We start from the raw sequence: 11,144 nt of genomic DNA on the forward strand, positions 1-11,144 counted from the left end.
CAAATCTTTATTTTGTACGTTTTTTAAAACACGTTATAGAAACATGTATATATGTGATTTGTAGATTGAAATACATAAATTAAACGTTGTATCTCAAATATTTTTGTTTCTGATTCTTTATTTATAGTTTTTTCATTACCGGATTTCCCTGAATCTCACCAATCGAACGTCTTGGTGCCACTTTCAAAGACACAGACATGTAAATCAACACCGCATCATCGACAACACTGCTTCCAATAGCTCATGCGCTCAAGCTCTTGTTTTAATGTCTAGATGTAATTTTCGCGCGAAATAGACATCATTCTCTGCGCCACGGTTCCAGAAGAAGGGTAAGTCTGGTGTAAACAAGGGTCATTTTCCATTATAAGAAATGTCTCATTCTGTCTTTGTCTAAAATTACAGTAGTGTGTATTTAAAACGTCTCGCTGCAGATTTGAGGTAATCCGGCATGAACGGACTCATTGTTTTGCAGCTTTTTTGTTTGGTGTCTGAAACTCCACCGCCATGGGAATTCACGGACTTGCGAAGTTGATAGCCGACCAGGCACCAGGTGCCATCAAAGAACAAGAAATGAAGAACTTCTTTGGTAAACAGCCCCATTTCTAAGCAGCATTGTTAGAAGCAGGGCCGGCCCAAGGCATAAGCGAATTAAGCGACTGCTTAGGGCTCCCGTGGCCACCACAGGGCCCCCAAGAGCACATTAAATTACAGTTTAATGCTTTGTTTTTTTACTTATACATTAACAACGCCGGCCCCCAAATCAATTCTGCCTAAGGCCCCGTAAAGGCTTGGGCCGGTCCTGGTTCAAAGCTACATTGTATCGATTGATAGTATGAGCTGAACGTCTCGCTTACGTACACTTTGGCCAGTTAGCCAGCCAGCTAGCAGACCAGCTCTCAACTCCAAAGTACGACACAACATACCGGTTACAACGAAGGTTGTTTAGCTAGGAGGCGAAGGTTTTGTGACTAACGTGGGTTTGCATGTATGATGTTATAACACAGGGCGAAAGATCGCCATTGACGCTTCCATGTGCATCTATCAGTTCCTCATCGCTGTCAGACAGGATGGTAATGTTCTGCAGAACGAGGACGGAGAGACAACCAGGTAACCATCTCATGATTACAAGTCTCCACATACAATCACAGTATATACTTCCTTTATGGGGGGCATGTACTTTGTATTATTTTTTATCCTTGATCGGTAACTAGTGTCTGGCCTGTTCTATCTCTCTTCCTGTGTATCTGCAGCCACTTGATGGGCATGTTTTACCGGACCATCCGCATGCTGGAGAACGGTATCAAACCGGTGTACGTGTTTGACGGCAAGCCTCCCCAGCTCAAGTCAGGAGAGGTGTGTTCCTGGGTTATATACCTGGCTTGCACCTTCAGTTCCTTATGTTACAAACACCCATAGGTCTGCGTAATCGTCTTAAGCTTGTTCATTTATTTTTATATATTTATATACATGTATATGTGTGTGTGTGTGTGTGTGTGTGACAGCTGGAGAAGAGAGGGGAGAGGAGAGCTGAGGCTGAGAAGCTGCTCGCCCAGGCTCAGGAAGCAGGTGAGAGAACCCTCTACAGCTGACATGACCTTTCACCTCATACAGACATTACCTTTCACCTCATACAGACATGACCTTTCACCTCATACAGACATGACCTTTCACCGCATACAGACATGACCTTTCACCTCATACAGACATGACCTTTCACCTCATACAGACATGACCTTTCACCTCATACAGACATGACCTTTCACTGCATACAGACATGACCTTTCACCTCATACAGACATGACCTTTCACCTCATACAGACATGACCTTTCACCTCATACAGACATGACCTTTCACCTCATACAGACATGACCTCAGGGTGTTGACACAGTTGCGGTTTCTAGACACATTTTACTGGGGGGGTCAGGGGGCCAGTGTTTAATCAGAGGGGCTGGCAAATACATGTTCCCCTCAGTGTCCCAGTACCGTCTCAAAGTGCAAAATTAACCGTCCTAAACTGAACTTTACCTGTCTCAAAATGTACATTCTTGTGTTTGCATTCCAACACTATTTACTATTTAAGTAATCCATACAGTCGCGAGGCTCAAATCAGTGTGTGAATCCACACAATAAAATACACAATGTTCTTGCTTGTTTCATGTTGGGGCTGACACAATTATTGGTGTGGCTGTAGTAAAAAAGTTCCTAAAGGTTGGAAAAATATTTTCTACAGAAAATTTCTAGAGATTTGAAAATATTTTTTGAAAAAAATCTTTGAAAGGTTGAAAAGATATTTAGCGATTTCTTTTACATTGTCCCCGGGACACGATAATTTGGATCCCTGGTTGACACATGCTTGTTTTGACCACTAGGGGAGCAGGAGAACATAGACAAGTTCAGCAAGCGTCTGGTGAAAGTCACTAGGCAGCACAACGACGAGTGTAAGAAGCTCCTTACACTCATGGGGGTTCCGTATGTAGAGGTAGGAGTCCAGCTGTCTCTCCTCTCTCTACCCCCAGCCTCTCCCCTCTACCCCCAGCCTCTCCCCTCTACCCCCAGCCTCTCCTCTCTCTACCCCAGCCTCTCCCCTCTACCCCCAGCCTCTCCTCTCTCTACCCCAGCCTCTCCCCTCTACCCCCAGCCTCTCCTCTCTCTACCCCCAGCCTCTCCTCTCTCTACCCCCAGCCTCTCCTCTCTCTACCCCCAGCCTCTCCTCTCTCTACCCCAGCCTCTCCCCTCTACCCCCAGCCTCTCCCCTCTACCCCCAGCCTCTCCTCTCTCTACCCCCAGCCTCTCCCCTCTACCCCCAGCCTCTCCCCTCTACCCCCAGCCTCTCCCCTTTCTACACCCGATCTCTCTTCTCTCTACCCCAGTCTCCTTGTTGCATCCTTCCATGACAAGTCAAACATATTCAGATATGTGAATGTACAGATGATAGCTGTGCGTACCTGAGGCAGGTGTGGCGTACCTGAGGCAGGTGTGGCGTACCTGAGGCAGGTGTGGCGTACCTGAGGCAGGTGTGGCGTACCTGAGGCAGGTGTGGCGTACCTGAGGCAGGTGTGGCGTACCTGAGGCAGGTGTGGCGTACCTGAGGCAGGTGTGGCGTACCTGAGGCAGGTGTGGCGTACCTGAGGCAGGTGTGGCGTACCTGAGGCAGGTGTGGCGTACCTGAGGCAGGTGTGGCGTACCTGAGGCAGGTGTGGCGTACCTGAGGCAGGTGTGGCGTACCTGAGGCAGGTGTGGCGTACCTGAGGCAGGTGTGATGTTCCCTCCAGGCCCCATGTGAAGCAGAGGCCAGCTGTGCCGCTCTGGTTAAAGCAGGGAAGGTGTTCGCCACGGCGACGGAGGACATGGACGGGCTGACGTTTGGGACGGGCGTCCTCCTCAGACACCTCACCGCCAGCGAAGCCAAGTAGCTCCTCCCCCACTAGCACCTCCCCCATACTCACACCTTTAGCTCCTCCCCCCACATTCACAACATGTAATGTACTCAAATGTAATGTAAAGGTATCAAGATGTATCCTGTTTTTGGTTGTTTGAGCTCATTGAAGATTGTGTGTTTTTGTCATTGACAGGAAGTTGCCTATCCAGGAGTTCCATTTCAGTCGTATTCTGCAGGACATCGGTCTGACTCACGAGCAGGTACCTCAGCATGACCCCCCCTTCCCCCCTTCCCCCCCACACCACACATCCTCCCCAGTCTAGGGCCCTGGGCCCTTTTGGTACCATGTTATCGGACCCCCCCTTCCTGCCCCCCCCCCCTCCATCTCAGTTCATAGATCTGTGCATCCTGCTGGGCTGTGACTACTGCGGCACCATCAAGGGCATCGGGCCCAAGAGGGCCATGGACCTCATCAGGCAGCACGGCTCCATTGAGGAGATCCTCGACAACATCGACCTATCCGTGAGCTGCCACAGACACCGCTCCTCACTCATTGGTCCACAGAGGGATCCTCACAGCGCTCCCCTCGTCAAGCGGGATAAACCTTTGAGACCAACAAGTCTACTGCATAGGCTGGGTCACATGCTGTTGATAGTGATGAAGCTGACAGATGACCTGGGAGAGACTCTGCTCCTCTGTGAACTCTGACCTGTGAACTCTGACCTGTGAACTCTGACCTGTGACTCTTGTCTCCTCTGGTATAGAAGCATCCGGTACCGGAGGACTGGCTGTACAAGGAGGCGCGTGGTCTGTTCCTGAGCCCAGACGTGGTGGACTGCTCCTGCCTGGAGCTGAAGTGGAGTGAGCCGGATGAGGATGGACTCGTCCAGTTCATGTGTGCAGAGAAACAGTTCAGGTGTGCAGAGGAAACAGTTCAGGTGTGCAGAGGAAACAGTTCAGGTGTGCAGAGGAAACAGTTCAGGTGTGCAGAAGAAACAGTTCAGGTGTGCAGAGAAACAGTTCAGGTGTGCAGAAGAAACAGTTCAGGTGTGCAGAGAAACAGTTCAGGTGTGCAGAGAAACAGTTCAGGTGTGGCCCCTCCCTCTACTCATCCTGCTGCGGTACTGGACCTGTTTGTGTGTCTTGTTTGAACCAAACAAAACAAGAAAATTGACTGTCAAGGAGACTTCAAATCCTTTTTTTAGTGGTAAAAACACAGTGAATTACCTAGAAAGTTACTGGTTAGAGAGAACTCAATTTTGAATGGAAGTAAATGGTCGGACCCCACTAGGATAGAAAAACAAATGTGTGTGTGTGTGTTGACAGTGAGGACCGCATGCGTAACGGCTGTAAGAAGATCCTGAAGAGCCGCCAGGGCAGCACTCAGGGCCGGCTGGACTCCTTCTTCTCCGTCACGGGATCTCTGTCATCCAAACGCAAGGTAGTGACAACAGGTCGTAGGGCTGAACAATTTTAGAAAATAAGCTAATTGCGATTATTTGGACTAATATTACAATTGCGATTTAATATGCGATTATTATATCATTTATTATTAATAAATATATACTAATCTCCAGTCAGCAACATAACACACAAAGTCAAGGAAAATTAAGGAAAAAATACCGCTTGTACCTCTTTGAAAATATTTTGGTAAATCAAAGCTAAACGTAGGCTAATAACATGTGCGTTGCACTTTCTTAATTAAGGCTAGCTTGCTACTGTTTTGGAAAAAAAACTTGTGCTTTGGGCACTGTAGAAAATATTAAGAACTCACACATCTAAAGGTTCAATCTTTAAAGAAAAAGAAACACTTAAAACATGACATCAAAATATTAAGATTGTTACATGGACATTATAAAACGATTGACATCAGTGTGAACAGATGCACTCAGTCTATCTATATCACTCAAGTGTAACTCAAGTGGTCATATCGTCATGGCTGAACACAGCTATGATGATAATAAACATAGGCCAACAGACAGTGAGACCACCAAAAATAGGCGGAGGAGGTACTTGTGAGATGTGAACCATATTTTATTATCTTATTAAATTAGCAGATCCATAACTTATTACATTTAAATTAAACAAATGTTTTGATACTCAAAAAGGTATATTGGAAAAAATGATAGCATCAGTGGAGCAGAAGCAGGGGTGTGCAGTATTGGCCGTGAACCTGAAACAAACCGATCAAACCAACAATGGCAGCGAGTATTACCCAATCAGGGGTAGAATAGGACGGGTCTTCACAGAATGCGGGTGGGATGATTTGCATGGGCTGCTGTGTTGAAGTTAACTCTGAAAATACGGGACAAACCCCGTTCCGTAGTGATTCAAAACGGGACGCGCTATTTTATTATCAAATACGGGACAATTCCGTATTTTAAGGGACGGGTGGCAACCCTACACACTGGTGTTAAGCATTTTAACTATGCATCGTACATGGCTTTGTGTTTTTTTTTAGGGCCGTATTAGGTTGGTGGTGTTGCCCTATGAGGGAGCAACGTTAGCCAGGCAGGTTTTGCATAATACGTGACACTGCGCAGCATCTTTAAGGGTAAAATTGGCAAAGTGTCTGTACCAGGTTCTGTCGAACCTGAGGCCATTGTACAGGTCAAGTGTTACGTGCAAAGTTGATCCTTCGTCTGCAAACTGCGTTACTCTCGCGTGTCACGTGACCAAAGTAAAACCGCAGCCTTTGCAATTACAAGATCAACAGTTTTGTATCTGGGTTGGTCATCTCCTCCTCTTCCCCTCTGCTCAGGAGCCTGAGATGAAGGGATCTACAAAGAAGAAGCTGAAGACTGGCGTCACGGCTGGGAAGTTTAAGAAGGGTAAATAAGAAAAGACAAAGCAGGGTTTCCTGGGGAAGAAGGAAGTGAAACAGCTGAGAAAAAAAAGAAAGAAGCCCGGTGTGAACCAACTGTTTTTCATGTTGAAAATCTTTTTTTTTTTTTTTTTTTTTTTTTTATGAATGTAAAGTAAATGTTTTATGAAATGTTTTTCTCTTAGAATAAAAGTTGTAATGCCTTCTGGGAGAACTTGTTTGAATCATTGTAGTTTTTTTTCTGGTACAATTTTGGTCTGTAGTCACTGACCAAAACATGAATGTTGTGACTTACTGTACTGGCAGCTCTTGCAAGTTGTTAGTGACACAATGTTACCCATGATCTGCTGACAGCTCTAATATCTATTATGGTTCATTGACTAATTTAGCAGTTGTCTAAATTAGTCGGAAGTTAAAAATGAGGATGTTTGTAAAACAAGATGCAGCCCGATCTCCCTCACACTGTTACACTGTAGAAGTTGATTGAATAAAATAAATAAAAAACGACATCAGAAATTGCTTAACACCGATGATTGCATTACATCAAAGGGACACTGGTCACATTTTATTGCACAAGTTAAAGAAAAGTTCTTGATCTTTTTACTATGGGTGCACAGGACAAATTAAAAGCCCTAATAAAAATGTATTACCTTTTACATTAAGAATAATGTTTCTCTACAGAGCTTAACATAATCATTAATTTTATTTTGATGGAACAATTTCATTTATTAAGAACATTGTAATCGGTAAACACGTTAATATATAGGTTTGAGTCCCACTCTGTAAGATGTCTTATTCAGCTTACTCCACCGGAGGGGAAAAAGGAAGCTTGTTGTTCATAACTCCGTTCACACAGAAGCAGCTACATTTAGATGGTGTAGATGTCCTGTTGGTGTCGCATTGAGGCAAGCGCTTTATATTAGTCTTTTATTATAATTGTATAATCTTTTCTAATGAGAAACCGTATGGGCTCTTAAAAGTTCATTCTAATCCAGACTGTATTTTAACAGCCATATAAGGTGCTGTCTACAATGTTTTACCAGTGGGTGATTGTTACTCATTCTAAAATGTGTTCTTGTATGGAACATCAGATTTGGAATAAGATGTTTCTCATCATTCTATTCCTGTCAGGTGAGTTAAAACGCAAACAAACTCATAAGTGTACGTTGGTTTTAAAACCTATTCATTGTAGTAGTAGTATTTGTTATAATAATTATGTAAAGAAATATGCTGATACTCAGCATTGCGTTCACATTTTAATATGTTACTTGTAAAGTAACACTTGAACACTTGGCTTCGATAAAACAACTTTCTGTTAATTAACGGCTGTGGTTTGTGGTTGATCATGCGCGCGTCCCTGTTGCAGGTGCCGCGGCGGAGCCTCCTTCTCTCGCTGCTGAGATGCCAAGCAGCATCACAGCCCTGTCAGGCTCCTGTGTGCTAATCCCATGTCTCTTTCATGCCACGATCACAACTCTACCAATCTTTACATCAAACTCAAAAGGAGTTTGGATTATCAACAATCCACAATTTGGCACTTATCCACAGAATGTCATCTACAATAGCAGTAAACTGGAGAACATCTTCTCAATGAAGATAGTTGGAAACCTCACAGAGGGAAACTGCACCTCATTGCTGAACAATGTAACAATGAATCATGAAGAGTCCTACTACTTCAGAATAGAGGACCCATCATTCAGAGCAACAGCCACAGCCAATGCTTGTAAAGTAAATGTTCGCGGTAAGAGAATGTTGAACAGACTTTCTTCACAGTTTTGTATCGTTTGCATGAAAGAAGGAAAACAGCTTTTAGGAGCCTATACTTGTGTCACAAAACTGTTAAATATTTAACAATTGACGGCTCCCTTTTATATTCTCTACAATGTAACTATAGCTTTAATGTGTTTATTAGGCCTATCCTCAATAACAACTCACACCATTGTCTGAATATGATATGATACATGTTGATATTCCTGGGCTTTAAGTGACTGAAGGTCTAGTAGATGGTAGATGGCATCACTTTGTAACTTTCTTCAGATGTGCCTCCCAGACCAACCATCACCGACCCAGGGAGTCTGAAGGAGGGCGTCTCTGTGTCAGTGTCCTGCTCTGCTGCGGCACCCTGCCCCACACACCCCCCTGAGCTGAAATGGACTGGCCCAAAGGGGACAGCTACAGTCAAAACACTGCAGGATAATTCAGACCGAACCAAGTCAGCCCAGCTCACGGTGAACTTCACTACCGCTGCCCGTCACCATGGGACAAACATCACCTGTACAGCTATCTATCCAACTGAAAGTCCGACGGCCTACGCATCAGAAGTAACTGTGACTCTCAATGTTTCATGTAAGTTATACATCTGTTTGTCTGTCTGTCCGTCCGTCCGTCCGTCCTCCTATTTTATATTTACACAAGAGCATCCATGTTACAAGAATAGCTTAGTTATTTCATAGCGTGTAGGCCTACTGCTGTAACATTATTGTTTGTTTTGGTTTGAGTGATAAAACATAACTCATTAGTAGCATGTTGTTCAAACATTCTCTGATACTGGATCATTATTTCTGTCTTATGAAACCCTTCTCCATCAGTTTCTCCCAAAAATACCTCCGCTTCCATCCACCCAACTGATCCGGTGTCAGTTGGTAGCAACGTGACTCTGACCTGCACCAGCAGCGCTAACCCTCCGGTCAGTAGCTTCAGCTGGGTCAGGATCCGCGGAAACACGTCAGTTGGTATTGGAGACACCTTCACCATCAAAGTGACCGAAGCTGAGAAGGGAAGCTACATCTGCGTGGCCAGAAACCACCTTGGCCAGCAGAATGCAGCTGAGGTTCAGCTGGTGATTAGAGGTAGGCCCTATATGCATCAATAGAAGTCAGCCGCACTGTTGTACCGAAATCGGGGACCTATCGAAAACTAACCAGGGGTCGCGGTTCAAATGGCTTGCCATACTGTTCGGCGAATGTTCGAACCCTTACCCTTACAATGACATACATTCACATTCTGTTTATTTGTTTGTTAATAGAACAACCGACAAACATCTTGTACTATGCGATCATAGGAGGGTCTGCAGCGATGTTCCTCCTCGTTCTCGTTCTGCTGGCTGTCTGGTGAGGAAAGACCCTGGAGATCTTCATGTAGACGAGTTGATGCTCTTAAATTAAAAATAAATGTCTTTTAGGAGGAGAAAATTAAGCGGTTCTGTCGACAGGGGAGCAAAGATGACAGCCAGCACGTCAGAGCAGGTGAGCACGCTGTGTTTATGATAGTCAATAAAACAATATATTGTATTGAAGTAAGTTGAACAAAAACAAGGAAGTGGTGAAAATAGAATTTTGTAGATTACGAAATTGTGTGTGTTTGGTACAGAACTGTAACATGGTTCCTCAGTGTGTGTTTATGCTTATAGGGAACCTGTGAACCTTTTGGTAAATTCCACTAACATGGCCCCTCAGTGTGCTGTGCCAGGTTAAGCATCTCGTTTAACTGCGGTGGCTTATCCTTGTCTGTGCCCTGTGTTGCAGACCCAGCCTGTTGATAGTGACGAGACAGATGCCACCAGCCATGCCACCAGGGTGCCAGTGGAAGCAGAGCAACCCCCCAGCCAGTCTGAGGACATCCAGTATGGTGAAATAGACTTCTCCAAACTGCAGCCCAAAGCCAACAGGAATTTAGAGAAGTGCTCAGAAGACACAGAGTACTCTGAGGTGAGGAAGGGAGGGGGGCAGCCGCCCACCCAGGACCCTGAAGACCTCTACGCTCAAGTCAAGAAATAATCATTTGTGATGTCTCCTCTGAAGTCAATTGTTTTCTTAATTAGGCCAACAAACATTATTGCAATAATTGAAAGACTTATTTTGGTCCCACTGATGAAGCATATTGCTGGCGTTTCCTGTGCGTTTCCTGTGCGTTTCCTGTGCGTTTCCTGTGCGTTTCCTGTGCGTTTCCTGTGCGTTTCCTGTGCGTTTCCTGTGCGTTTCCTGTGGTGCTTGAATATATGCATGTTTTGAAACGTTTGATACTTTTTCTTTAACAACTCATCCTTGGGGATGTTTAAATATAAGTATTTTGACTTGTTCTTTTGAGTTGAATTGGTTTCTAGTCGGTCAGTGTCTGAAGTGCTCCTCGCGATCTGATTTGTTTTAAATTAAAATAGTATAATTATAGGAAACTATATGTCAGTTTCCTTTCACACTGGCATGCTGGGTATTTTAGTAGCTTGAAGCCTTTCCAACAAACCTTCTTTTTGATGTACCAGTGATGTACTGATATCCATCTAGTGGTCAACACTGATTTTACATTTAGCCTCCAGAAAATAGTAATAACAATATTATATATTTTTGGTTTATGTATTGGGTTTTGTACTCTACATAGCTGTTAATAGTAGACACAGGAGGTTTTGTAGAACACTGGAGATGAATTTAAAGTTATTTATTCATTGCACTCAAACACTTTCACATTCATTTTCAAATCTCTTGCTTTTATTGGTCCAAAATGTGACATGTGGTGTAAACATTAATGCTTTGGGAATAATATAAAAGTGGCAACCTTGCAAATCATCCTGTTTCCCGATGGCATTCCTTTACAATGTTTCCCTGAGCTAATAGGATACGTTTATTCTTGAACATAAAGCCAGCATTAGCATTTAGCAGAAATGACCTGAATACAGTGTTCATGCCTTCTTCTACCAAACAAACTTCATCAGGTGAGACGTGATTCTTTGGGGTGCAGCTGGTAAACATCCAAGCGTTCAACTTGGTTGCAGAATGTCAGTAAGGCACTACGACTCGTCACTGTTCCCCCACAACCGCGACGCCCTTCCTCATCTCACACCTCTGTGACCCAGCAGCATCAGGCAGTGAGAAACTCTTCAGATCATTCTACCTTCTCTACATCTCCAACCTTTAGTTTACATCTCCATGTATCCTCCCAAGACTGCC

At 44.4% G+C, this 11,144-nt stretch overlaps 2 protein-coding genes across 2 annotated transcripts; both read left to right on the forward strand.

Annotated features, from left to right (window-relative positions):
- The first annotated feature begins 235 nt into the window (after positions 1-235).
- On the forward strand, positions 236-6,720 carry fen1 (flap structure-specific endonuclease 1). Its single transcript, XM_084703657.1, has 12 exons — positions 236-329; positions 473-586; positions 1,005-1,107; positions 1,251-1,353; positions 1,503-1,566; positions 2,371-2,480; positions 3,274-3,410; positions 3,574-3,640; positions 3,771-3,902; positions 4,145-4,296; positions 4,707-4,821; positions 6,142-6,720. Exons 2-12 carry the CDS (start codon positions 505-507, stop codon positions 6,217-6,219), a joined length of 1,143 nt encoding a protein of 380 aa, XP_084559783.1. The 5' UTR covers positions 236-329; positions 473-504; the 3' UTR covers positions 6,220-6,720.
- Positions 6,721-7,093: 373 nt separating this feature from the next.
- On the forward strand, positions 7,094-10,763 carry LOC146274633 (sialic acid-binding Ig-like lectin 13). The gene is made up of 7 exons (XM_084703834.1): positions 7,094-7,335; positions 7,571-7,945; positions 8,242-8,550; positions 8,793-9,053; positions 9,230-9,314; positions 9,386-9,449; positions 9,729-10,763. The coding sequence occupies exons 1-7, from the start codon at positions 7,236-7,238 to the stop codon at positions 9,978-9,980; spliced, it is 1,446 nt and encodes a 481-aa protein (XP_084559960.1). The 5' UTR covers positions 7,094-7,235; the 3' UTR covers positions 9,981-10,763.
- The last annotated feature ends 381 nt before the right edge of the window (positions 10,764-11,144 follow it).

The sequence above is a fragment of the Hypomesus nipponensis genome, chromosome 8 (genome assembly GCF_054491055.1).
Source record: "Hypomesus nipponensis isolate SF chromosome 8, ASM5449105v1, whole genome shotgun sequence".
In the NCBI taxonomy this organism is placed as follows: Eukaryota; Metazoa; Chordata; class Actinopteri; order Osmeriformes; family Osmeridae; genus Hypomesus; species Hypomesus nipponensis.